The sequence below is a fragment of the Pseudophryne corroboree genome, chromosome 2 (genome assembly GCF_028390025.1).
Source record: "Pseudophryne corroboree isolate aPseCor3 chromosome 2, aPseCor3.hap2, whole genome shotgun sequence".
NCBI classification, from domain to species: Eukaryota; Metazoa; Chordata; class Amphibia; order Anura; family Myobatrachidae; genus Pseudophryne; species Pseudophryne corroboree.
This window is the reverse complement of record NC_086445.1, coordinates 24,816,101-24,843,093: the sequence shown is the minus strand read 5'-3', so window position 1 is coordinate 24,843,093 and position 26,993 is coordinate 24,816,101. Positions and strand designations below refer to the sequence as shown.

At 45.1% G+C, this 26,993-nt stretch overlaps 1 protein-coding gene across 1 annotated transcript; it reads right to left on the bottom strand.

The window, feature by feature from the left end:
- Positions 1-219: 219 nt before the first annotated feature.
- Positions 220-26,993, bottom strand: LOC134989386 (protein starmaker-like). Its single transcript, XM_063950606.1, has 5 exons — positions 26,891-26,993; positions 16,651-17,386; positions 14,423-15,552; positions 14,255-14,316; positions 220-360 (listed from the first exon to the last, which is right to left on the bottom strand). Exons 1-5 carry the CDS (start codon positions 26,991-26,993, stop codon positions 220-222), a joined length of 2,172 nt encoding a protein of 723 aa, XP_063806676.1.

The window sequence follows — 26,993 nt, the reverse complement described above, 5'->3', positions numbered from 1 at the left end:
CTGGGCTCTGACTGAACTGGACTGGATCTGGGCTACTGCTGAACTGGACTGGATCCAGGGTATTGCTGAACCGGACTGGATTCGGGATGCAGTTGAACAAGATGTTATCCATTCTACGGCTGAGCTAGACTGGACCTGGGCAATGACTGAACCTGACTGACAATGCAGCTTGGAAGGTAACTGCACTATAACAGTGTAGTTACCTTCCAAGCTGCATTGTCAGTCAGGGTCAGCCGTAGCCATAGCCAAGATCCAGACCATTTCAGCCATAGCCCAGATACAGTCTGGTTCAACCGCATCCTGGATCCAGTCCAGTTCAGCAGTAGCCCAGTACTTGATACAGAGTGTAGCATTGTGTAGCTAAGGTATTACAGCACACATTTGTGATAGCCGGGCAGCGGCAGATCCGTCAGTCATTTTAAAAGCATTGCACACCAGGCCGTTTGATCACATAAGCAAGCAGTTTATTCACAGTTCAGACAGGGTTATCACCAGGGGCGGATCCAGAAGAAAATGATAGGGGGGGGCACCATGGAAGGGGCAAGTACATTTGCGTGCGGCTTCGGTGCATGTGAGGTGGCGCTTCTTATACAATGCCCACAGTTGTAGCGCTCATTATGCAATGTCCACTGTACTGGTAGTGCCCCTTATATAGACCCCCAAGTAGTGGTGCCCCTTTTGCAATGCCCGTATTGCCCCCAGTAGTAATGTTGCTGTAGTAATGCCCCCAGTCATTATGCCTCCAGTGGTAATTCCCCTTCAGTCATGACTCCAGTAGTTTACCCCTGCCCCCTTTAGTTTAGCCTCCCAGTGGTAATGCCCCCAGTAGTTTAGCCACCAGTAGTAATGCCCCCCTGTAGTTTGCCCCATTGTAGTTTAGTCCCTGTAGTTATGCCCCCTCGTAGCTTAGCCTTCAGTAGTAATGCCCCCAGTAGTTTGGCCCCTGTAGTTATCCCCCAGTAGTTTGGCCCCTGTAGTTACGCCCCCAGTAGTTTGGCCCCCCTGTAGTTTAGCCCCCAAGTAGTAATGCCCCTGTAGTTAAGCCGCCAATAGTAATGCCCCTGTAGTTTCGCCGCCAGTAGTTGGCACCTTTGTAGTTGGCCCCCAGTAATAGTCCCCCAGTAGTTTGCCCCCAGTAGATGCCACCCAGTAATAATGTCCCCCAGCAGTTTGCCCCCAGTAGATACCCCCCAGTAATAATGTCCTCCAGTAGTTTGCCCCCAGCAGTAATGCCCCTTATAAGTTTGCCCCCAATAGATGACCTCCCAGTAGTAATGCCCCCAGTAGATGCCCCCCAGTAATAATGCCCCCAGTAGATGCCCCCCAGTAAAAATGTCCCCCAGTAGCTGCCCCCAATAGATGACCCCCCAGTAGTAATGCCCCCAGTAGATGCCCCCCAGTAATAATGCCCCAGTAGCTGCCCCCAATTGATGACCCCCCCAGTAATAATGCCCACTACGAGTTTGCCCCAATAGATGACCTCCCTGTAGTAATGCCCCCAGTAGATGGCCCCCAGTAAAATGTCCCACAGTAGCTGCCCCCAATAGATGACCCCTCAGTAGTGATGCCCCCAGGTTATAATGCCCCCAGTAGTTTGCCCCCCCAGTAGTAATGCCCCTTGTTGATACCCCCCAGTAGTAATGTCCCCAGTAGTTTGCCCCCAGGAGATGCCCCCGCTGCATTAAAGAAGAAAAAAACATACTTACCGAGCCCCGTTCCCGCGCCGCTGCAGTCCTCCTCCTCCCTGGGCGTCCGCTCCTCAGCACTATGAGAGAGACATGACTGACGTCTCTCCCATAGCGCACGGCGCACAGTGACAGCGCCGGAAGCCGGAGCTCAGTACTGAGCTCCTGCCTCCGGCTACCGCTGTGCAGGGAGACGAGCGCCCGCTGGTAAAACAATCTCAGCGGGCGCCCGTCATCTCCCTGTGCGGCACCGGGGGAGAACGGGGGAGCGCAGAGGGAGAACGGGGGACGGAGGGGACGGAGGCCAGAAATGACAGGGGGGGCACGGGCCCGAGTGCCCCCCCCCCCCCTGGATCCGCCACTGGTTATCACGACAGTAACATTTAACTTCTTTATCTTCTCAACAGCACAATATTCATATGGGTTACATCAGGTTACATCTCCTTTCATTTGCTTCACTGGCAATAACAGCATTTACAGTGATGTGACGGCATTAAAGTACAGTACATACCAGCGCAGTCTCTGGGAATCAGTAGTGCGGCTTCCGCAAACTGAGATTCATTTCAGTGTGCTCTCCCCCATTCACTAGGGGCTCTATCTAAACGGGATCTCTCATGGACACGTTACTGGGGGCCTTCCGCCAAACGTGGTTCCTACCACTCACCCAGCTCGTCCTCTCCCGCAGACTCACACCTCCCATCCTGCTTCTTGAGTACACCTGAAGGTCCTTTGTTCCTGGTTCCTTCCACTGTACTCTGCATACTGTGGCTCTCACACTGCACTCTCCATCTCTCACTGAAGCTGCTGGCTCTCCTGTTACACTGCAGATATGGGCTCTCCCTCTCTTCATAGCAACACCCACACGCTGCTCTTCTCTCCATCATGCCAGGGACTGTGGACTATGCTTGTTCCACAGTCCCTGGACTGCGTTTCCCCTGGACACTAGCCTGTGCCCTCCATCTCTGTCCTCAGCTCATACTGCACTGTCCTGTGCTTTGTTCCTTTTTCTAAAATCCCCCTGCACTTCCTGTCCTAAACCCCTACATGTGGCAGGGTCTGCCAGAACTGGTTTTGGGGCCATAAAACTCCCCCACTCACTGATAAGAATTAAATCGCTTTTGGAACTTTCCAATATCTCTTGTCTCCTAACATTCCAGTATGATACACATTATCTAGTCTCAGGTTACTGAAGGATAAAGTTTGTGTTGCTGGATACTGATACTATGGCTGGAATAGAAGCAATGTGTATACAAAAGAATAAACTTGCTGGCTGGTGATTCAGGGGTTAACAGAACAGCAGTATTTCAGGATGCCTGCAGCAGATTGGGTAATGCACTACTCCTGCACTTGCTAGTTGATCTGTGAAACACTGTACAATCAGGAACCTGAAGACTACAAGCACAGAGGAACTCCCAGGTGGATATTCAGCTTGGAACGAGGATCAGCAATTAGCAGTACAGTCTTTTGCTTGACCTGTGGGTGTTGCACCTTGGGAACTTTGTATGCTCAGCAGAATACTGGAGTCAGAGAATAATAGCAAAAGTCTGTATAAACATGCTGAAGCAAACGCTGAGTGAGATTATGTAGGCCAGTGGTCTCCAACTTTAGTTGAGGTGTGAGCTACTCAAGAAAAATTAAACCTCCTGAAGAGCTACTAAAGTTTTTGAAAAAAATAATAATAATACTGTACTTGAATGGGTGCTGGGGCTCTCTCAGTGTTGGCATCGGACTCGAGGGCAGTGGCGTAGCTATAAATTTTGCTCCCCCCTGCCAAAAAAGTTTCTGCCACCCCATCCCATTGACATATGAAAAGTAAAGTAACATGTGCCATAAGAGACATAAGCAAGCTCCAAAAAGGGTGTGTGGCCTCACTGCAAGGGGCGTGACATTGCAGAAAATTACTACCTTATACTCCAGTTTTATAACCTGCACGCCCAGACATTGGCCACCACAGGAAAAAAAAGACCTGATTCATTCCCCTTACATTACTTGTTATTTTTCCTCCCTATAGTAATGCCCCTTACACATTATGCCCTGCACAGCAATGCCCCTTACACATTATTCCACACACCATAATGCCCATTACACAATATGCCACACACTGTAATGCCCCTGACATATTATGCCACACACTGTAATGTCTGTGACACCATTATACAACACATCGTTATGCCCATTATACATTACACCACACTGCAATGCCTGTTATACATTATGCCACACACTGCAATGCCCCTAAGACAATATACCACATACAATGCCTGTGACACATTATAACACACACCATAATGCCTCTTACTCAATATGCCACACACCCTAATGCCCATGAAACATTATGCCACACCCTGTAATGCCCATTACACATTATGCCCCACAGTAAGGCTTCTAATTGGGCAACTGAGGTAAGGAGCATTCTAACTGAAGGACAGCAGTCAGCTGACATGCTCCAATATGGGAACATTTGTGCATCTATTCTTAAATAAGGGCAAGCAGGAAGTCACTTAACAAATTACTTATAACATGAGTGTTGAAAGTCAGGGCCGTGACATGATTATTATAATGCTGATTGATGATGATGATGATGATGATGATGATATTAAAGGTGTGAAGTTACTGGATTTAGTACAGAAAGCCCACTTTATTCTAGTACTCCCTCACACACAGCGCTCACACAGATAAAGAGAAGGTACCTTATAATCAAACATTTATTGAAAGGTAATGTAAAAACAACACCAGATCCTAGGTAACATCACACAATCACCAAAGGGCTTATAAAAACATCTCATAATCATATGATTGAAAACAAGTCTCCCCAAAAGTCCCGCCAGAGTCACCAAAACTCATCAGTGGCAGTTACCCCAGTTAAATACAGTTCCTACTAGGATTTCATGTAACCAACTCTAGCAGATTATTCAGGGTCCCAGCTACATGACCACTGTCCTTTGCCAACATGGTGGGGTCCAAAAGTCCCAGCACAACCTTTGCCCAGAGGAAAGACCACCCAAACTACCAGGCTCCATTTTAGAACAGTAAAAAGATGTGTAAGTGCGCAGCCAGCAGCAGCTGGTATGGGGATGGTCAAATCCCAGAATATATTGGAATAAAAAGCACAAGGTACCAGCGCTGGCTGTAAGAATTATATAAGGACGATTTGCTGAATAAAATGTCAATTTATTAAACCATTTAAAAAGACAGGTGTAAAATCCCGTTATTATTCTGAATAACACTTAAAATATATAGTATAATAATTCCCCCTGGGTATAGTCACTTTTACATCCACTCTCCTCTGGGACATGTAAATTTTATACGGCTAGGACAGTCTCCAGGTAGTATTCACTGTAGCAGCAGATAATTACCGGTTTCCACAGAAGAGATGTTTGATGGCATCAGCTTTAGGAGGAGTCCATTGCTAGCTGTTTATGTGGATCCGGTTCTTTATCCTTATGGAATGAATTCCCAGTGATAGGAGCAAAGTCCAAATAAGTGCCGAGAGTGTCAGAGTCCCAATGTGTCGTGGAGTGGTGCCCAGGTGGGGTAAAGGCTCAACGCGTTTCGCTGGCAACAGGGTGATCCAGCTTCCTCAGGAGCAAGCTGGATCACCCTGTTGCCAGCGAAACGCGTTGAGCCTTTACCCCACCTGGGCACCACTCCACGACACATTGGGACTCTGACACTCTCGGCACTTATTTGGACTTTGCTCCTATCACTGGGAATTCATTCCATAAGGATAAAGAACCGGATCCACATAAACAGCTAGCAATGGACTCCTCCTAAAGCTGATGCCATCAAACATCTCTTCTGTGGAAACCGGTAATTATCTGCTGCTACAGTGAATGCTACCTGGAGACTGTCCTAGCCGTATAAAATTTACATGTCCCAGAGGAGAGTGGATGTAAAAGTGACTATACCCAGGGGGAATTATTATACTATATATTTTAAGTGTTATTCAGAATAATAACGGGATTTTACACCTGTCTTTTTAAATGGTTTAATAAATTGACATTTTATTCAGCAAACCGTCCTTATATAATTCTTACAGCCAGCGCTGGTACCTTGTGCTTTTTATTCCATTTTAGAACAATCAGGTTGGTAAACAAAAAGACACCCTCCACTACAGTCTAAAACCCTCACATAATGTGATGATTGTGTTGATGAAGATACCTGATGATGATGATGATGAGATGGAGGATGGTGACGACGACTATGATGATGATGATGATAATTATGAGGAATAGGATGATGATTATGAAAATGATAATTATGGTGATGATTGATGATATCTGATTATTCTGTTAGTGTTAATGTTGATGATAATAGTTGTGATGATGATGATGATGATGATGATAATGAAGGTGATGATGATTATTGTGATGATGATGATGATGATGATGATGATTGATGATGACAGTTGTGGTGGTGGTGATGATGATGATGATGATGATGATGATGATGATGATAATACTAATGATGATAATACTGATGATTATGATAGTGATTATGTTGATGATGATTATGATAAGTAATTCACTTGAACATTGACTCAAGTACATACACAAATATACAAATCAATAAAACAGTGACTTACAGTTCAAGACAATATATGACAAGTACAGGGTATATTAACATAGCTGCTTCAGCAGATGCCACTGAAATAAGTATCAGGGTGGCAGAGAACTGAGGTATTTCGTGTCATCAAAGGGAGTATAGAGTAGAAGATAGTTTAAGTAAGAGAAGGAAACCCACATGATGGAAGAGGGCCCTGCTCGTGAGAGCTTACATTCTAAAGGGGAAGGGCAGACAGGCAGAGGTGACACAGATGGGGTAGACAGTGAGCATGGGACATAGGCAGAGGCTGGCAACTTTCAGCCTGGGGGCAGACTCAAGCAAGTGACCCAGCTTTTCACAGGGAATGCAATGCAAAAATGGCCCTGGAACACCTAAATTGCACTGGCCCGGGGGGCCGATGGCACCCTACCCCCCATGCCCAGCCAGCCTCTGGACATAGGGTTTAGGATTACAGTTTTCTGGATTTGGTGAAGTGGGTCTTGAGAGCCTGTTTAAAATTTTGTAGAGAATGAAGAGTCTGAGGGGGAGAGGTAGAGAATTCCAGAGCAAGGAAGCAGCATGCAGTGCCGTAACTAGACATTTTAGCGTTGTGTGCAATAAACATCATCAGCTCCCCCCCATATAAAAATTAGGGCCAGTGACAAAAATATAGGGGCCTGGCCACAAAATAATACTGTACCAATTCATACTATGCTACCCAGTGGGCTCCATTATTCAAATTACGCCACACAGCAGCACCAGTTACACACATTACACCAGGCAGAGCCCCGTTTACACATTACTCCAGGTAGAGCCCCATTTTACATAATACTCCAGGTAGAGCCCCTATCACGCATTACACCAGGTAGAGCCCACTTTTACACATTATGCCAGGTAGAGTCCCCTTTAACACATTACACCAGGTAGAGTCCCCTTTTATACATTACTGCAGACAGAGTCCCCGTTTACACATTATGACTGACAGAGACCCTTTTTACACATTACGCCAGGTAGAGTCCCTTTTACACATTACAACAGGCAAAGCCCCCTTTTACACATTATGGCAGGAAGAGTCCCCATTTACACAGTACCACAGCAGGAGTCCCCTGAACACTGTGACTTCCATGGGGAGGGGAGTGGGGGTGAAAGCATGACTGCCCATGTGATAAGTGTATTCTGGGGGAGGGGTGGTTGTTGGGCTGCACTTTAACTCTGGGGGGAGAAATCAGGCATTACAGATGCGGCTCACAGTAAGCTTTGGGGTGACTTTAAGCTAAGGTTGCGGCAGGGAGAGGTGGGCTCTGGGATTACAGCCTGTGGCTCACAGTAAACTCCAGCAGCTGTGGGAGGATCCGGCGTTACTGCTCGCGGCTCACTGTAAGCTATGTGGGTGTGTGTGACAACTTTAAACTGCAGCGGAGGAAGGAGGCGGGAAGTGGGGTCGGGCATTACAGCCCACGACTAACAGTATACTCCGGCAAATTTGGCAGCGGGGGATCAGGCAGTATTGGCCACGGCTCACTGTAACCTCTATGGCCGGGGGAGGGCATAGCGGCTGCTGTGGCAGCATGGGAGGATCGGGCGGCTTTGCTCGTGGTTCACTGTAACCTCCCATCAGGGGAAGGGGGTGGTCATTGGTCAGGCTGCACTGTAAGCACCGGTTATTGGGGCAAGGTTGATAATTAGTGTAACCTCCGTGGAAGGGGGTGGTGACTGGGCTGCACTGTAAGCTCTGGTGGCAAAGGAGGTGGGATAGGGCATAGCTGCCTGCGGCTGCACTGAAACACATTGAGGTATGAGTGGGAGGTAATAATCAGTTGGTAGGAGAGGTGGCGTGCATTAATGGGGTAAAGAGGATGGAAGGGAGTGTAAAGAGAGATAATGTCAGAGATGTAATTGGGAGAGGAGTGGGTGAGGGCTTTGTAAGTGAGTGTGAGAAGCTTCAACTGGATTCAAGTGAGCCAGTGAAGAGCTTGTAAGAGAGAGGAGATGGACGTAGTACATTTGGTAAGGAAGATAAGCCTGGCAGCAGCATTGAGGATTGGAGAGAAGCATTTTTCAGGGATACCACATAGGAGGACATTACAGTAGTCCAGTCTGGAGATGACCAGTGAGTAGATAAGGGTCTTGGTAGCATCCTGGGTGAGAAAGGGTCTGATCCTGGAAATATTTTTGAGATGAGAAAGGCAGGTTTGTGAGAGGTGCTGAATGTGTGGTGTTGAAAGGGGAGGGAATAGTCAAGGATTACTCAAAGACAGCGCACTTGTGGGTTAGAGGAGACAGTAGTGCCATCAATAGAAAATTAGAGTGTAGGAGGTGAGGTTATGCGGGAGGGAGGGAAGATGATTAGGTCATCTTAGACATGTTAGGTTGAAGAAAGCGCTGGTACATTCAAGAAGAGACATCTGAGAGACAGTTGGAGATAAGAGTGAGGTGAGGTCAAGGGAGAAAAGGTAGACAACGCGAATGAGCTCATCAAAAGAGGACATACTATATAGGTTCAATTGTTTGTTTTTGCGGCTGCCACTAGATGGTACCTGATTGCAGCAATTCTGTTGTTCTGCCATTCGGGCACACAGCGGGCATTGAAGGACACTACTCACAGACAGAGCCATGACTAGGGTGGCTCCATCTGTATGCTATATTATCTATAGATATATATACAGTATCTGTTTGACAAAGACGACCACCAGAACCGGCCTTAGGCATAGGCAAACTAGGCAAATGCCTAGGGTATTTGGTATGCTTAGGGGCACCAGCAGCTTCTGCTGATTATAATGATATGTGGCATGCCTATATTCTGTGTGTATTCCTGGAAATCACTGTAATGTAGCATTTCGTATACAGATACAGCCGCAGTCGCACATAGAATATAGGCATGCTGTATATCATTTTAATCATCAGAAGCTGCTTGTGCATCCCAGCCACATAGTAATGCAAATAAGATGCATTTTCATAAACATAAGGCGCCCGACGTTAGCAGAGCTGCCAGCTGACTCATGCCAGGTATCTCCTGCAGAACTAGCGGCGGTGCTAGGGGACACCAGCCAAAATCTTGCCTAGGGCATCACAGCCCGCTAATCACAACAGATATCCACCCACATACTCCGCTAATCTGTACAGACATTGCTGATAATAGCTTGCTGAACATGACAATAATCTTTAGGCATACTGTGTACCACAGCTCTGCCAGGGGTGTAAAGGCGCACATTCAGCTTTCAGTAAAAGGAGATGACATCATACTTAGAAACATAGAAACATAGAAACATAGAAACATAGAATTTGTCGGCAGATAAGAACCACTTGGCCCATCTAGTCTGCCCCTTTTTTTTTTTTTTTTACATTATTTTTATCTCTAACCTTATTTGATCCGTATTTCTTTGTAAGGATATCCTTATGTCTATCCCATGCATGTTTAAATTGCTCTACTGTCTTAGCCTCTACCACCTCTGATGGGAGGCTATTCCACTTGTACACTACCCTTTCTGTGAAATAAATTTTCCGCAAATTTCCCCTGAACCCCCCCCCCCCCCCCTCCAGTCTCAGTGCATGTCCTCGTGTCCTATTGCTTCTCTTCATTTGATGAATGTTTCCCTCCTGGACTTTGTTAAAACCCTTTATATATTTGAAAGTTTCTATCATGTCCCCCCTTTCCCTTCTCTGCTCCAAACTATACATATTGAGATTTCTTAGTCTTTCTGGGTATGTTTTGTGATGTAGGCCATCTTACTGGTACCTGTAGTGAACTGCTGCTGAATTCATTGCAAACTCCTCACCTTCCCCCATGTTCATTTCTATACAATGCCAGAGAAATGGCTTTCCCACTAAACGCTACAGATATTGCCCTTAGCAATTTGTTCAACATTATGGTAATCTCTACACATACTGTATACCACAGAACTGAGACGGTCTAAAGACGCAGGTTCAGCTTTCAATAAATGGTAATGCTGTCATGGAGACTACTTATAGAGTCATGTGCTCCTATTGTCTGTGACTTGCTGTCAGTGCCTATAGTAGCAGCAGTGGGGGCTCCAGATGTGGGGCTGCAGCGCAGTCCAAAATTCAAAGAGGGTAGTCACGCCAACTGCCACTCCAAACTGTCTCCAACTGTCACCAACTGTCTCACTGGCAGTTGGTTTTTCAGCCCTATTTGAATTTTGGACTGCGCTGCAGCCCCACTCTGGAGCGTCCCCTGAGCAGCAGTATAGCAGACAGAGAAACACAACACTACTAGTGGTCAGCATGACCGCATCTCATTTTATTGAAAGCTGAATGTTCGTCTTTAGGCCACTGTAATTTCAGGATATACACAGGAGCGGTTCTTGGTGGGGTCAAGCAGTGCCTGCGCCCGGGGCACTGCGGCCTGGGGTCGCGGGCGCAGTCACCCCACAGGCACCGCCACTTACCCGCACCCCACTCCCCGGCTGCAGCAGACGCCGTGGGCTGTGTGGGCGTCCGCTGCAGCCGGCTCCAGTGACAGACACTAGAGGTCATTATTGACCTCTAGTGTCTGTGCGGCGCTGCTATGGGAGAGATGTCATGACGTCTCTCCCATAGAGAGGAGCCACGGGAGGCCAGACGGAGCAGCAGCAGCGGTCGGGAAGCAGGAACAGGGCAGTAGTAAGTATTGTTTTTTTATTTTTGTGTGTGTTTGTAAGCGACTACTAAGGGGCACAGCGACAGGGGGGCACAACTACTGGGGGCAAAGCAACAGGGGGCACAACTACTGGGGCAAATCTACTGGGGGCACAGCGACAGGGGGCACAACTACAGGGGGCACAGCAACAGGGGGCACGGCAACAGAGGGCACAACTACTAAGGGCATAGCTACAGGGGGCACAACTACGGGGGGCAAAGCAACAGGGGGCACAGCGATGGGGCACATCTACTGGGGCAAATCTAGTGGGGGGCATAGCTATAGTGGGCACAACTGCTGGGGCAAATCTACTGGGGGCATAGCTACAGGGGGCAAATCTACTGGGGCAAATCAACTGGGGGGCACAACTACTTGGGGCAAATCTGGGGGCACAGCTACTGGGGGCATAACTGTGGCCACGCCCCTCCCCTATGAAGTCATGCCCCTATTTTTTGCTGTGCGCCTCTGACGCACACTAACTTTTTTGCCGCGGGGGGGCACCAGGGAAACTTTCGCACTGGGCGCCATAAGGTGTAGAACCGGCCCTGGATATACAGTACAGTATGCCTAAGGATCAATGGCAGTTGCAGCTCTGACCACATATTGCAGGGGGGAGCCAGTCAGCACATATAAACAGACTGTGATGTTGTATGTAATATATGTGCTGGCTGCCTTACCCAGGGATCAGCAGCCACTGCTGTGTATATCGCTGACCGGCTGGCTGCCGAAGCATGGGAGACATCACTCTGCTTGTCTGTCATCTTCTATAAACCCACCCCCTGACCACCATTGGCTCAAAGGAGTCTGGGGGCAGGCTTATAGAAGATGATAGACAAGCAGAGTCAGCACATATATTACAGACAACATCACAAGTATGTTTGTATGTGCTGACCGGCTCCCCCAGCAGTGTGTGGCTGGAACTGCAGCCCAGGGGCAGCAGCCACCACTGGTAAAGATTAGCATCATGTTGAGCAAACTGCTAGCGGCAATGTCTGTAGTGAGTAGCAGCAATGCCACCTCTTTTAATAGCCGGTGGGAATATCTCCAACTTTACCAGGATTATAAAGGAGTTCACCACCAGATTTATCAAGGCACTTTAACCTGCTCTTCAATATTCCAGAGGTGCATTCTATTATGTTCTTAGAGGAAATGAGCCAGACCGCTGACTTCAACAGAGTTACCATAATCCATATTTGATACCCAGGGCTTAAAGTGGTCCTGGAGAGGTGGGGGAACTCACCTCCGCCATGACCCCCCCCTGCTTAGTGCGCGCCGAAGGCGCGCGCGCCACAGAAAGGGGTGTGGCCTCACAAGGAAGGGGCGTGGCCACACAAAAGTACCCCAATTCAAAATAATGTCTCACAGTAGCACAATTTTCTTCACATTGCCCGTCCCACATACTAGTGCCCTTTGCACACACAATGCCCACAATATCAGAGCCACTTACACACAACCGCTGGCAAGTATCCCCCCACACAGAACATTCCCTTCACTTTTTAGAAACAGAGGCCTCATGCGATAAGTGTAGCAATAATGTGTCTAATAATTAGATATATTTTGCATAAGTGCATATCCTATATGTTTTAGGACACTGCAGCTTCCATGGGCCTAGGTGCAATGAGGTAAGAGGTGGCAGCTGGCTCTCTCTGATGCCACTGAAGTGCTTACTCAGATAGGGAGGCTTGAGAGCAGGCCAACCAGCTCTCTCCCTTCTCCGCACCCTTTACCCACTTCTGCCAGACCCTGTAGCTCCATCTCTTTCCCGAAGGTGGAAAAGGATTTCTCCCCTCCTGGAGTCACCTTGGGAGTTTTGAACAACTAAGTGTCCAAACAGACAGTCACTAGTGTCACTGTAGCGGACTGTGGTTGTCAAGAGGAGAAATGTGGAAGTCAGCCGTGCAGGGTGACCGTGAGAGGCTCCCACTGAATGCAGCATCCACCCATGCGCTGTCAGCCTGCACCCACCAGATAACACAGATATCTGCCCCAATCCCACACGACTGTGCAGTGTCTATGAACAGCCGAGCAGAGCTCTAGTCATTGCTGCGGGCATACAGAGCCCGGAGTCACTTGGCAACCTATTGGCAAAATGAAGGGACCTGAATGAGGAAATTGACAGTAGCAGGGAGGTTGTGTGCTTGTCACATGGTAACAGACAAAGATGCGGGGTACCTGAAGGCTGGGACACCTGAAGGCTGCTACGTTAATCCGCCGTCTGGCTGTTGGGTCACTAGCCGCAATTTGCTCGCAGCTGGCGCCACAAAAATGCTGCCGCTGTCTCTCCATTGCCGGTCCATGAGCTGCCCGGCGTCAAATCCTCGCCCCTGTCATTGCTGCTCCTCAGTCCAGCAGCACTCTCCTCAGTGTGGCTGTGTGCTTCAGTGGCTGTGGGCTGGAGCATCAGGTCCCCGGCTGCGGTGTAAAGCTAGCAGCGGCCACCAGACAGTCCTGGCTCACGGACTGGCTGCTATTGCAAAGCAGCGAGGCTGCACTTTGAATCTGGCGCCAATTGTGCACCATTCACTGCTCCCGGACCGCCAGCTAATGAGAAGCTGCCACATGGCAGCTTCTCATTGGCTGGCGGTCCGCGAGCCGTGATTGGTTCACGCCAGATTTTTAAAAAGCCGCCCCTTTTTTTGATTGGTGCTGCAGCCGGTCTGCGAGCCGGGATTGGCTGGCGGCCGCTGCTACCTTTGCAATGCAGCAGGGACCTGATGCTGTGGCCGGGCGGAGGCGGAACTAGTTCCGCCTGCAATTAGAGGTGACGGAACGCAGTTCCGCCCCGTTCCGCCCCACTTTAACCACTGTTGATACCCATATCCTGAATCAGCTGAAATTAAATAAGAAATACAAGGTAACGTTAGTTCCAGTATACAAGCCAATCTTAGAGGTTACACAAAGTTAAACAAACATACTAGCCATGCCTCAGGCATCTCCCCACTCCTAAATTGTACCACAGGCCTGATTTGTGCAGGATAGAGGCATCATGACAAGACCCAGGGAAGCTTGATACCACATGCATAACGTTGGGGTCTGCAAATCATACCGCCTGCACATTAAAGGATTGGAAGTGATGCCAACGGACATCCTGACTCCAGTGTGGTGCAAAACGAGTGCAATTAAATTGTCTCCCAAGATATTAGAGTGTCCTACAGAAGGCAGCATTAAATCCTGCCACTCTGATTTTATGACTGAGGACAGATAAATATGTGCGCAATTATTTTAATTAAGTGCCTAAAAAAAAAAGCCTGTGTACTGTAATCCCTGCAAACACTTTTGGTGTTACAGACTGGAATGAGCCTAGGGCCATAGAGTGCAGGGCACAGAATTGAATCAGCCTAGGCGCTGCATGGTAACTACCAGACAAATGTTTAGGATCATCTCTCACCTGCTCATGTAGGTTTATGAGGTTTGTGTGATTCACTATAAATAACCACACCACTTCTAAATCTGAGAAGGAATCAGAGGCCATTCAAGATTTGTAGGTACTGTATTACTTGCACATACCCTACAGTACTTGGACCCTGGTTTTGTTGTTTTTGGTCAACCAACCTACTACACTGCTCCTCACTGCTACACTCCTCCAAACTGCTACACTGCTCCTCACTGCTACACTGCTCCTCACTGCTACACTGCTCCTCACTGCTATGCTGCTCCTCACTACTACACTGCTCCTCACTGCTATGCTGCTCCTCACTGCTACACTGCTCCTCACTGCTACACTGCTCCTCACTGCTATGCTGCTCCTCACTGATACATTGCTCCTCACTGATACACTGCTCCTCACTGCTCCACTGCTCCTCACTGCTATACTGCTCCTCACTGCTATGCTGCTCCTCACTGCTACACTCCTCCTCACTGCTACACTCCTCCTCACTGCCACACTGCTCCTCACTGCTATGCTGCTCCTCACTGCTACACTCCTCCTCACTGCTATACTGCTCCTCACTGCTATGCTGCTCCTCACTGCTACACTCCTCCTCACTGCTATACTGCTCCTCACTGCTATACTGCTCCTCACTGCTACACTCCTCCTCACTGCTACACTGCTCCTCACTGCTATGCTGCTCCTCACTGCTACACTCCTCCATACTGCTGCACTGCTCCTCACTGCTACACTGCTCCTCACTGCTATGCTGCTCCTCACTGCTACACTGCTCCTCACTGCTACACTGCTCCTCACTGCTATGCTGCTCCTCAGTGATACATTGCTCCTCACTGATACACTGCTCCTCACTGATACACTGCTCCTCACTGCTCCACTGCTCCTCACTGCTATACTGCTCCTCACTGCTATACTGCTCCTCACTGCTACACTCCTCCTCACTTCTACACTGCTCCTCACTGCTATGCTGCTCCTCACTGCTCCTCACTGATACACTGCTCCTCACTGCTACACTACTCCTCTGCTCCTCGCTGCTATGCTGCTCCTCACTGCTACACTGCTCCTCACTGCTACACTGCTCCTCACTGCTACTCTGCTCCTCACTGCTATACTGCTCCTCACTGATACACTGCTCCTCACTGCTCCACTGCTCCTCACTGCTATGCTGCTCCTCACTGCTACACTGCTCCTCACTGCTATACTGCTCCTCACTGCTATACTGCTCCTCACTGCTACACTCCTCCTCACTGCTACACTGCTCCTCACTGCTATGCTGCTCCTCACTGCTACGCTGCTCCTCACTGATACACTGCTCCTCACTGCTACACTGCTCCTCACTGCTACACTACTCCTCTGCTCCTCGCTGCTATGCTGCTCCTCACTGCTACACTGCTCCTCACTGCTACACTGCTCCTCACTGCTACTCTGCTCCTCACTGCTATACTGCTCCTCACTGCTACACTGCTCCTCACTGCTATGCTGCTCCTCACTGCTATGCTGCTCCTCACTGATACATTGCTCCTCACTAATACACTGCTCCTCACTGATACACTGCTCCTCACTGCTCCACTGCTCCTCACTGCTATGCTGCTCCTCACTGCTACACTGCTCCTCACTGCTATACTGCTCCTCACTGCTATACTGCTCCTCACTGCTCTACTGCTCCTCACTGCTACACTCCTCCTCACTGCTACACTGCTCCTCACTGCTATGCTGCTCCTCACTGCTACGCTGCTCCTCACTGATACACTGCTCCTCACTGCTACACTGCTCCTCACTGCTACACTACTCCTCTGCTCCTCGCTGCTATGCTGCTCCTCACTGCTACACTGCTCCTCACTGCTACACTGCTCCTCACTGCTACTCTGCTCCTCACTGCTATACTGCTCCTCACTGCTCCACTGCTCCTCACTGCTATGCTGCTCCTCACTGCTACACTGCTCCTCACTGCTATACTGCTCCTCACTGCTATACTGCTCCTCACTGCTATACTGCTCCTCACTGCTACACTCCTCCTCACTGCTACACTGCTCCTCACTGCTACGCTGCTCCTCACTGCTACACTACTCCTCACTGATACACTACTCCTCACTGATACACTGCTCCTCACTGCTACACTGCTCCTCACTACTATGCTGCTCCTCACTGCTACACTTCTCCTCACTGCTATACTGCTCCTCACTGCTATACTGCTCCTCACTGCTACACTCCTCCTTACTGCTACACTACTCCTCACTGCTACACTGCTCCTCACTGCTATGCTGCTCCTCACTGCTATACTGCTCCTCACTGATACACTGCTACACTGCTCCTCACTGCTATACTGCTCCTCACTGATACACTGCTCCTCACTGCTATGCTGCTCCTCACTGCTACTCTGCTCCTCACTGATACACTACTCCTCACTGCTACACTGCTCCTCACTGCTATGCTGCTCCTCACTGCTATGCTGCTCCTCACTGATACACTGCTCCTCACTGCTACACTGCTCCTCACTGCTATGCTGCTCCTCACTGCTACACTGCTCCTCACTGCTACTCTGCTCCTCGCTGCTATGCTGCTCCTCACTGATACACTGCTCCTCACTGCTATGCTGCTCCTCACTGCTACTCTGCTCCTCACTGCTACACTGCTCCTCACTGCTACTCTGCTCCTCACTGATACACTGCTCCTCACTGCTACACTGCTCCTCACTGCTACACTGCTCCTCACTGATACACTGCTCCTCACTGCTATGCTGCTCCTCGTTGCTATGCTGCTCCTCACTGATACACTGCTCCTCACTGCTACACTGCTCCTCACTGCTACGCTGCTCCTCACTGCTACGCTGCTCCTCGCTGCTATGCTGCTCCACACTGCTACACTGCTCCTCACTGCTACGCTGCTCCTCACTGCTATACTCCTCCTCACTGCTACGCTGCTCCTCACTGCTACGCTGTTCCTCACTGATACACTGCTCCTCACTGCTACACTGCTCCTCACTGCTACACTGCTCCTCACTATTACACTGCTCCTCACTGCACCTCACTGCTATGCTGCTCCTCACTGCTATACTCCTCCGAACTGCTCCGCTGCTCCACACTGCTACGCTGCTCCTCACTGCTATACTGCTCCTCACTGCTGCACTCCTCCTCACTGCTCCTCACTGAGAGTGAACTGCCTACTTGCAAAGAGCTCAAATGAGTTCCCACAAACTGCCATCACTACCTCGACATGCAAAGTGGACTATGGGCTTGTTTATATAGGCTTTGTATGTGTTACATTAGGCCACTTGTATGCTAATAGGTTTCACATGTCAGATTTCATCAATCGCATTTTCCTGAGGCCCATGTATTACATATGGATGCTATGAGTTGCTGTTGTGGCTCATTTCTGTCTGTATTCTAGCAACTAGGATGTTGGCTGCTACAAGCATGCATACCTGTTTGAGTGCCTTTTTACCTGACTCCAGCCTGATGACTTCTAATTGGTCTCTTTCCTTTTCATAAGGGATTCTGACTAGTTCCAGTTGCTGGTGATATTCCCTAGGTCCTAGGTCCTAGTGAAACCTGTCACATAGTTTCTGTATGCTGTACAGTTCCCAGTCTGTTTGATCCTGTGACCTAGTCTGTCTATCCGAGTCCTGCATCCTTGTATCCTTATTGTGCTGTCCCTGCCAGTCGGACTCAGTATGTTTTACCAGCGGATGGGATACGGGCTTGCTGTGCTCGCCATGCTGCTGGATTGGTGGCTCGTCACAGGATCTATACCCACTCTATGGGTGTCGTGGATACAAATAAGTGGGAATAGCCCTGGTGCCCCGGAATTCCGGCTAGTGGCTTTGTTGGCTGTTGGGATTCTGGCATTGCTATCCTGATCACTGGGATCCCAACAGCCGACAAATTGAATATATCCCCTGCCAATCCTACACCCATGCCATCAATTCCTGCTCTGTGTCCTTTTCTTGCCGTGGACCTCCATTTACTCTCACGTTGGTTCCCAATTCATGTCCAGGCTCCTCTCAAGTCTTTGTGAATATATCCTTACAGTCCTATTTCCATGCACATCCAGCCTGTGTGTCTGTGGATGCCTTCTGCAAAAAAGTATTTTAACTCAAGCCGTTCCTGTAAGTCACAAGCCTGCAGCATATCCAGTACTCAAGCTATATCCTAGCCACTGTGTGTTATTAAAGACTGCAGCCTAGTCACTATTCAGCTAGCACGTTTCTCTACAGCAAGGTTCTCGCTGCCAGCACTCTGCTTTTAATCAATACACATCAAGCACCTGGTTGTTCCCAGCAGTTAACCACCTCATTGCTTCAGTATCATTTGTTCTTGCTGTGATTCTACCATACACTCAGCTCCAGATTGTTCTTACAGTTAACTCCTGTGTTGCTGTGTATCCAATAATCATTGTCCTGTCTTGTAACCAGTGCATATCCAGTCCAGAAGTCTCCAGCCACCATATCCTGTCAAGCCTGTCTGCAGTTACCATTTCAGCATCCGGTCTGTCTGCTGTAACACTTGCCTTGCTGGTTATCCTTCAGCTGAACTCTAGGTTAATTACCTTGTGTGAGCCCTTACTGCTGGAGGTTTAAGTCCAGGGTCATTCTACCAGTGTACCAGTGTGCATATCGAGCACTAAGGGAACAGCATGGGGGTTGCTATTGACAGAACACCCTCTTGAGGGCTCTAGGGGTCTCACACCAGTAGTGCTGGAGTTCCCTAACTATGGAGATATGTACCTTTAATATTAGAAACATTTGAAGAGATTGGAGAGAGAATCACCATTGAGTGAGGCCCAGTGTTATCAAATTTACATGTATTCTTATTCTATTACATATGGCAACTGGAAAATCTCTACAAATACACTGATTCAGACCACGTTTGAAAAATCACATCCTGTTACATTCTCCACTATATCAGCGTCCTGCTCAATAAGGTGGGTATTTATCAATGCTTGGCAAGAGATAGAATTGTGGGAGCTAAAGTACCAACCAATCAGCTCCTAGCTATCAATTTTTAAACACAGCCTGTAACATATAAATTAGAAGCTGATTGGTTAGTACTTTATTTCTAACTATTTTATTTCTCTCCAAGCTTTGCTAAATATCTCCATTAAATCTGAAATAACTAAATACTTTATTACCTGAATCTTTTTTTTATAGGTTCATTGAGTCTAACACATTAATTGCAGTAATTGGCTAACTTTGGGGAAATTTGTCCAGACCTTTGTAATTGCTAATTAATAATCTTTGTAAAGGTAACAGATTCACAAGAACCAAACACTCACTTCTACAATATCATTGTGACTTTCCATAATATAAACCATCTGGGATCATTTTGGTCACTTCTGTTTATGCTTCACCAACTATCCCGTCTTGATTAGTCCCTGTAGGAAAAGACCCATAGGGCGGGTTATTTTTATTATCTTAAACACCACCAACAACAAGGTCATTAAGGAGTGACATATTATTATCACGCAGATTAATCAGTCCTGTGAGAATTAGAGCTACCATTGTACGCCCCTATTTCTGCCATTACTAGGGGTATAAATAGAAATTGTATCAATCTATCTTAGCAGGGAAATTGCCATTTGAATCACTTTATAATGCTTTATACCACATATGTGCATATAAACAAAAATATAAATATGAAAGCTAAATAATGTATTAAACCCCAGTAACATTAATTAGAAAGTGGATGTAATTATTATCACTGCATATTTGTGCAATGGGAGACGATCATTTAAAGGTAAGCATAATTAGTATTGGAACTGCTGCACATACAGTAAGTTTGTGTTCTGTTTTATGTTCATTTAGCTTTTATTTATGGAATTTTGTTTGTTGAAATAAGGAATTGTGTGCTCCACTTTTCTGTACATCTTGCGTTATAGAGAAAGTACATTGTTACATAATTACATAGTTATGTGTTACATAGTTACTGTACATACTGTAAATATATTTTACATTAGTACAATGTTACATAGTAATATTGGCCCTCATTCCGGGTTGATTGCTAGCTGCTTTCGGTCGCAGCGCAGCGATTAGTTCAAAAAGCGGCATTTCTGCGCATGCGTATAGTGCGCAGTGCGCACGCGCGTCGTACTTTCACACAAAACTATGCCGTTTCACACAAGGACTAGCGACACTTTTCAGTCGCACTGCTGATCGGTGAGTGATTGACAGGAAAGGGGTGTTTCTGGGCGGAAACTGACCGTTTTCCGGGAGTGTGCTAAAAAACGCAGGCGTGTCAGAAGATAATGCAGGCATGCCTGGGGAAACGGGGAGTGGCTGGCCGAACGCAGGGCGTGTTTGTGATGTCAAAACAGGAACTAAACAGTCTGCACTGATCGCAAGGTAGGAGTAGGTTTGGAGCTGCTCTGAAACTGCAGGGAAATATTTTATAGCAGAACTGCTAAACTTTCGTTCGCATTTCTGCTAAGCTAAGATACACTCCCAGAGGGCGGCGGCTTAGCGTTTGCATTGCTGCTAAGAGCAGCTAGCGAGCGATCAACTCGGAATGAGGGCCATAGTTACATCCGTATTTTAATTTATTATACAATTTTATGGTTCTTACTGTTCAAAAAAGTGAAATGTCTGCCTGTGCAGGACCCGTTCTGAGAATGTGCAAAATATTTTATTATTATTATCCTTTATTTATATGGCGCCACAAGGGTTCCGCAGCGCCCAATTACAGAGTACATAAATAATCAAACAGGAAAACAGCAACTTACAGTTGATGACAGTATAGGACAAGTACAGGGTAAATAAACATAGTTACATCAGCAGATGACACTGGAATAAGTATCAGGTGGCAGAAGACTGCTGGATGTGGTGCAGTTAAAGATTATTAAAGTAAGAAAGGATAAGCACATGAGGGAAGAGGGCCCTGCTCATGAGAGCTTACATTCTAAGGGGAGGGGTAGACAGACAGGGGTGACACAGATGGGCTACATAGAGAACGTGGAACAGAGGGTTAGGATGAGATTTGGCTGGGTTTGGTGAAGAAGTGGGTCTTGAGAGCCCGTTTGAAGTTTTGTAGAGAGGTGGAGAGTCTGAGGGGGAGAGGTAGGGAATTCCTGTATTTCGCACTCAGTGTACCCAAGCTGCAGCCTGATTGACGGGCTGCCAGAGTTTTGGCAGGGGTTGGGCGTAGCTTCATACAGAGTTCTAAGTAAACCCAGCAATAAGTTCCAAATTTTCTCTTTGACAAAACCATTTTTCACTACAAAGGGACAAAATTTAAATCTATGTATTGACTAAGAGTCAGGAAGGGGGTGTCCTACGTAGCTCAACTCAACTAAATAGAGTCAAATAATAGTTGCCCAGTATTTATGTGATACATGGAGAGGCAGCCAACATTTATCCAATTCAACTAAATTCTGAGACTAATTTGCCATTATCAAAACAAGTAGTAAATAACTTTACAGCTTAAACTCTCTGACAGTAAAGAACCCTTCCTAGCTGATGATGAAGCCATTGTATTGATAACAACTTTTCCTCTGTATGAGCCTACAAAAACATTATTATTTATTTATTAGTCCAAAGATTTGAATTGATATCACGATATTTAAGCACATTAATTTGGTCAACCCCTAATTACCTTTTTTCCAAAGTAAACAAACCTAGTCTTTATCATTCGTCCTTATACAGTACATATGTAATACATAGTTAATATTAAACCCTTCATATCTCTTTCTTACTGAGGTAGCCCACATGTGAGCTCCATCAGTCCCCAGTGTCCTTTTGACTCCAATATCTCAAGGCAATACTATGGAGCTGATGCTGAGCGTCAATTGCACCCAATCAGCAGATGTAACATGCACTCACTACAAAAAGCTTCAATTTTGTCTTCATATACAAAGTTGCAGCTACGGCAGGATAAGTAGATGTCTGCACGTGTAGCATGTGCACCAGGATTACACCAGACACATGTGACATGCTATTATACCCATGTTTTTAAATATTTGGTTTACTTGCAAAATATGCAAACACAACATGAAAAATTCCTCTGATCTTGGTTATTGCAAAAATATGCACATAAAATCCTGATGTAGCAAGAGCAATGGTGAAATTACCTATCAGTGTAAGTGGCATATTCACAATCAGCCAATCCGAAAAAGGTTCAGTAATGCTGATGACTGACATCATTATCAATGTGTATTTACACTTGCCCTCTAATGACATAAGTATATATATATGAATGTGTGTGTGTCAGTCTTCATCTAATTGTTATTACACAAATGCCCTTACTGCACATGGGGGTATATTTACTAAAATTTGATTTTGATCAATTTTTGGTCGATGTTGGGTTGAATTTTGATCAATTTTGTGTTTCAGGGTCTAAATCACACATTTACTAACAGATGATTTTTGACATCCTTTAAAAAAAATTCAAAAATCATCTATTAGTAAATGTGTGATTTAGACCCTGAAACACAAAATTGACCATAATTATCTTTTTAGTAAATATAATCCTTGGTTATTGCTATATTATTCCTACTCTAACCCGTCCCACCTCTACAGTCACATGTGTGTTTTAGTGTCAGAGTCCCGGACATGCTTGGCATGATGTTTAGCCATTTACACCACACATAGTGGCCTAGTTCTCACAACGCATCAACCACTTTATTTAAGTATATGTGTTTTCCTTCATTCTATTCCCCCCAGGTGCCTCTGCTTGGCATTACTACTCAGCTTTCTGTCACCTACTGTTCATCCTTATATCCCATCTCAGCTTTCACTAATGCATTCCATTTATCATCAAAGTCATTAAGAAAAAAAAGAAAAGGACTGGGCACAATACTGATTAAATTATTTGCGTGTTGCTGGTAGCTACCAGCTTCAAATTACGTGAAAATATCTTCTAAGATGTTCTGTCCTCTTGTCTAGTAGATGGATTATGTTAAGTAAATTTTGTCTACAAAATGTATTATTTTAACAACATACTGTACAGTATTGTTATAAAACCAGTGTAATTGAGTATGAGGGCAGGTATATATGTCTAAGGTTTCTGTCCTATGAGATTAAAACCCCATGAATGTGTTGGTAAATGCCTTGGTAAGAGCTGCTTCTGCTAAAGATAAGGGTTCCTGGGGCTATGGATGAAGAGCAAGGGAGGGCTCCATTCATTAGGTCCAGTCAGGGTCTTTAGGGCCATAGCCTCAGAGAAGGCTAATCAGTGATAACAGATGCATGGGTGTGTTAAAAGCCTGTCAGCCTAGACAGGAACTTTCTCATTGCCTGGGGAGCAACCTGCTGGTTTGCAGAGAGAGACACCATTACTTCCTAAATTGAGTGATGCATTGTATTACTGGTTTTGTAAGTTGGCAGAATGTTGATACATGGAGAGGGATACTTTATTTATTGTCAAAGCCTTGACTGGCATATCACTATTTGGGGTGCTGTAAAAGAAAATCCATTTGTCTACCACGGGAGACGGCACCCTTACCCCGTTCAGCTCACAATATATTGTGGCAGGTAACACAGTTCATTTTGGGAACTTTTATAAACCATTTTGTAGCCACAAAACAATATACAAATGAATATTTCATAGCACATAATTATTTTGTAACTAATTTGCTACTAATATGTTCTGGCTGTAATTATATTTTGTATAGGAGTTTAATGCAGCCAGAGAGCAAAACAAACCTTATTGTCAATCACTAAACAAAGACTTAAGAAAATAATATTGTTCACCAATTTTGTCAAAACATTACAGCAATATAATAATTTTCTGCATGAATTATTAGGGATGTTTACTAGGATATATTTTACAGAATAGCTAAATCTATGTATATAACAGAATAAGTTTGCTTGTACACAAACATCTTCCACAGCGTTCAAGGTGAAGCTACCAAATTTTACAGTTATCTATATATATAAAAGGCAAATACCACTGACTCATCACAAAATCTCCTGAACCATAATGACTAGGAACTTGACATTTGGACAGTAGCTTGCTTTTGTGTTGAAGGCACACACTAGGGATTTTTCTAAATTCCACCCACAAAGTGGTTAAAAGAGGTGAGATTATTATTGAGAATTCCCTCTCACAGAGGAGAGTTAAGACAGCCCACCCAGCCGGGGCTATAAAGAATGCTGGTGCCGCTGATCCCAAGTCACGGAGGGGGAGGACACCATGCTCTGTTCCTGCACTTCCTTGCCAGTGGCAGTTGCAGAGCAGTCCATTATTCAAATAGGGGAGCCACATCAACAGCCACCCCTAAACACTGTCAAACATCACTGGGTGTGGCTCCCCTATTTGAATAATGGACTGCTCTAAAAGTGCCACTGGCAAGGAAGTCCAGCCTTATGGTTCAGGAGATTTTGTAAAGAGTCAGTGATATTTGCCTTTAAATATATATATATATATATATATATATATATATTTTTTTTTTTTTTTTTTTCAGATATAGGTACTTAGCCAACCTATTTCCAGTCAGGAGAGTATAGTGTCTCAAATATCAGAGGTTAACCTGTCACTAGAACAAAACATTGCCAAACCTCTCAGAGAGCAATAGGAGGAAAGGAGAGATAGATATTTTGACTCTTAAATTAATTAAAGGAAAGCTTGATGCATTAAAGGAAATACTTATCTGTTGTGCAAAGGGTACCAACAGCTCTCCCAGTGACCTTAGGTGTTCTGCAAAAATACTTATCCTTTTACCTCAAAGGAGGAGCCTTAAGGAGAGTGAGATGCTAAGCAAGGAGACCTAGGGCCCTTTGGAATAGAGTCAGCCTATCCCTGCAAACCTTACATATTTAACATACAGCGAGCAAAGCTTGGCCTGTCATCCCAGCATTTACAGCACTGAGCAGGGCAGCATTAGAGGTGGGACAGGGCAGGGAAGGAGGCGGATTATTCTCCTCAGTGCCAGCCTTTTGACAACATCAATCCGCGGAAAGGCCTGCCAAACAAAATTAAAGTGGCATGCCAATATAATAATAATAATAATAATAATAATAATAATAATCTATCATTAATTTAATTTTAGTAAGTTGTTGATTTTAACCATATATATCACAATTGTTATAAGTGTAGTTTTGTGTTTTACATGCAAAAAAAAATAAAAGCAGTATTTAATTTGCTTAAATACTGTACCAACGCTTTTCATCTCTTTGTGATTATACTTGAAATTCCGCAGTGAAGCGTGTGTATTCAGCTAGTTTAGTATGAAAAAAATAAGCTTTTATATCACATAGCGACAACACGACATCGCAACAATGTGATAGAGCGACAAATCTTGAAAACAATTTTTAGGTTATAAACAATTTTTTGACTGACAGAAGGAAACCTCGTGACAACTCAACAAAGCAACAAATCTTGAGACAATTTAATTTTTTAAGTGAAAGTATAACTTTAAAATAGAATCTATAAGTATGTCATACAGAAGTATAATTGGTTTTGGCAAAGGAGAAGACAATTTTATTCCTAGAATACCACTAACAACATCTGAGCTACTGTTTCAATTTAAATGCTTGTAATTTCCTAGATACCACTAACAACATCTGAGCTACTGTTTCAATTTAAATGCTTGTAATTTCCAGGAAGATTAAGTTTTGCCAAGACGATCAATAAATCCCAGGGACAAACATTAAAGTTGTTGGTCTTCAAACATAAGAGGACCGCTTCTCCCATGGTCATCTGTATTTTGGATGGTCTTGAGTAGGAACTGATACAAATCTTTTGTAAACTCTCCTTTAAAAAAACTTGCAATATTGTATACTGTATAAAGAGGTTCTGTAATTTCTAATTTTACTTTAAACTTTATTTATACATTACTGTAAGTATAAGTTATAAGTATTAGTATAAGTACACATAATACTTCAAATTCACTATGCTGTTACTTTGTTATTAAATAATTATTGTAATAAGAAAAGTATAAACTATAAATTTAGTTAATTATTAAATCATAGGTGGAATAAAATGAATTTCTTTTTAGAGAAATAACATTTTGTTTAGTTAAACTTTTTTTTCCCTCTAATCAGAACTTTTTTATATTTTTTAAAATCGCTTTTTACCCAAAAATTTGCTAATATATAAAAATGGCTGTACCTTACAAATCAGACCCATGCAAGCCAAGTGACCCTGCTTTAATTGATAATTAATATAAGCTGCTGCCATGTAGCGTGCACCTCAGCTAATTGTAATGTTGCATGTGCATTTTATATAAGTTGGGTGTTAAAAGTAAAATAACAAGTGAATAAGTGAAATAAGTAATAATGGTAAAACAAATTGCAACCCTGTGCTTGGTTATTCCGCCACTTTCAAAATGGATGCTTAATCACTGGTCTTTGGGAATGCCTCCATTAACTAGAATTATGCATCTGTGGAGAGGGGAGAAATCTCCAGAGGTGCACTGTGCAAAAATGTAAATGTCAAATCTAGTTCCAATCTTTGACCACTTTATATAGTATACACACCCTTTTAATTTAAATTAACTTTAGTAATAATTGACATCAAGTAATGAAGTATAATATCTTTAAATAATGAATAGCCACGAATAGTCAAAAATTTTGCCATCTTGTCAGTTTGCCAGTTTATTTATCCAAATTAGCTGATTTTTTTCTTAAAATTAGTATTTTCTGGCATTTTATAGCAAATTTGAAAAAACAAAAACAAATTTGCAAATCAAATGTGTTTTTGAAGAACATACAATCAATTTTGTACTCACAAATATAGTTTCTAACAAACTCGATTGTGTGACACTGAAATGTGTGACAAAAAATCCCAACATCCTGAAGAGCAGAATTTGTCAT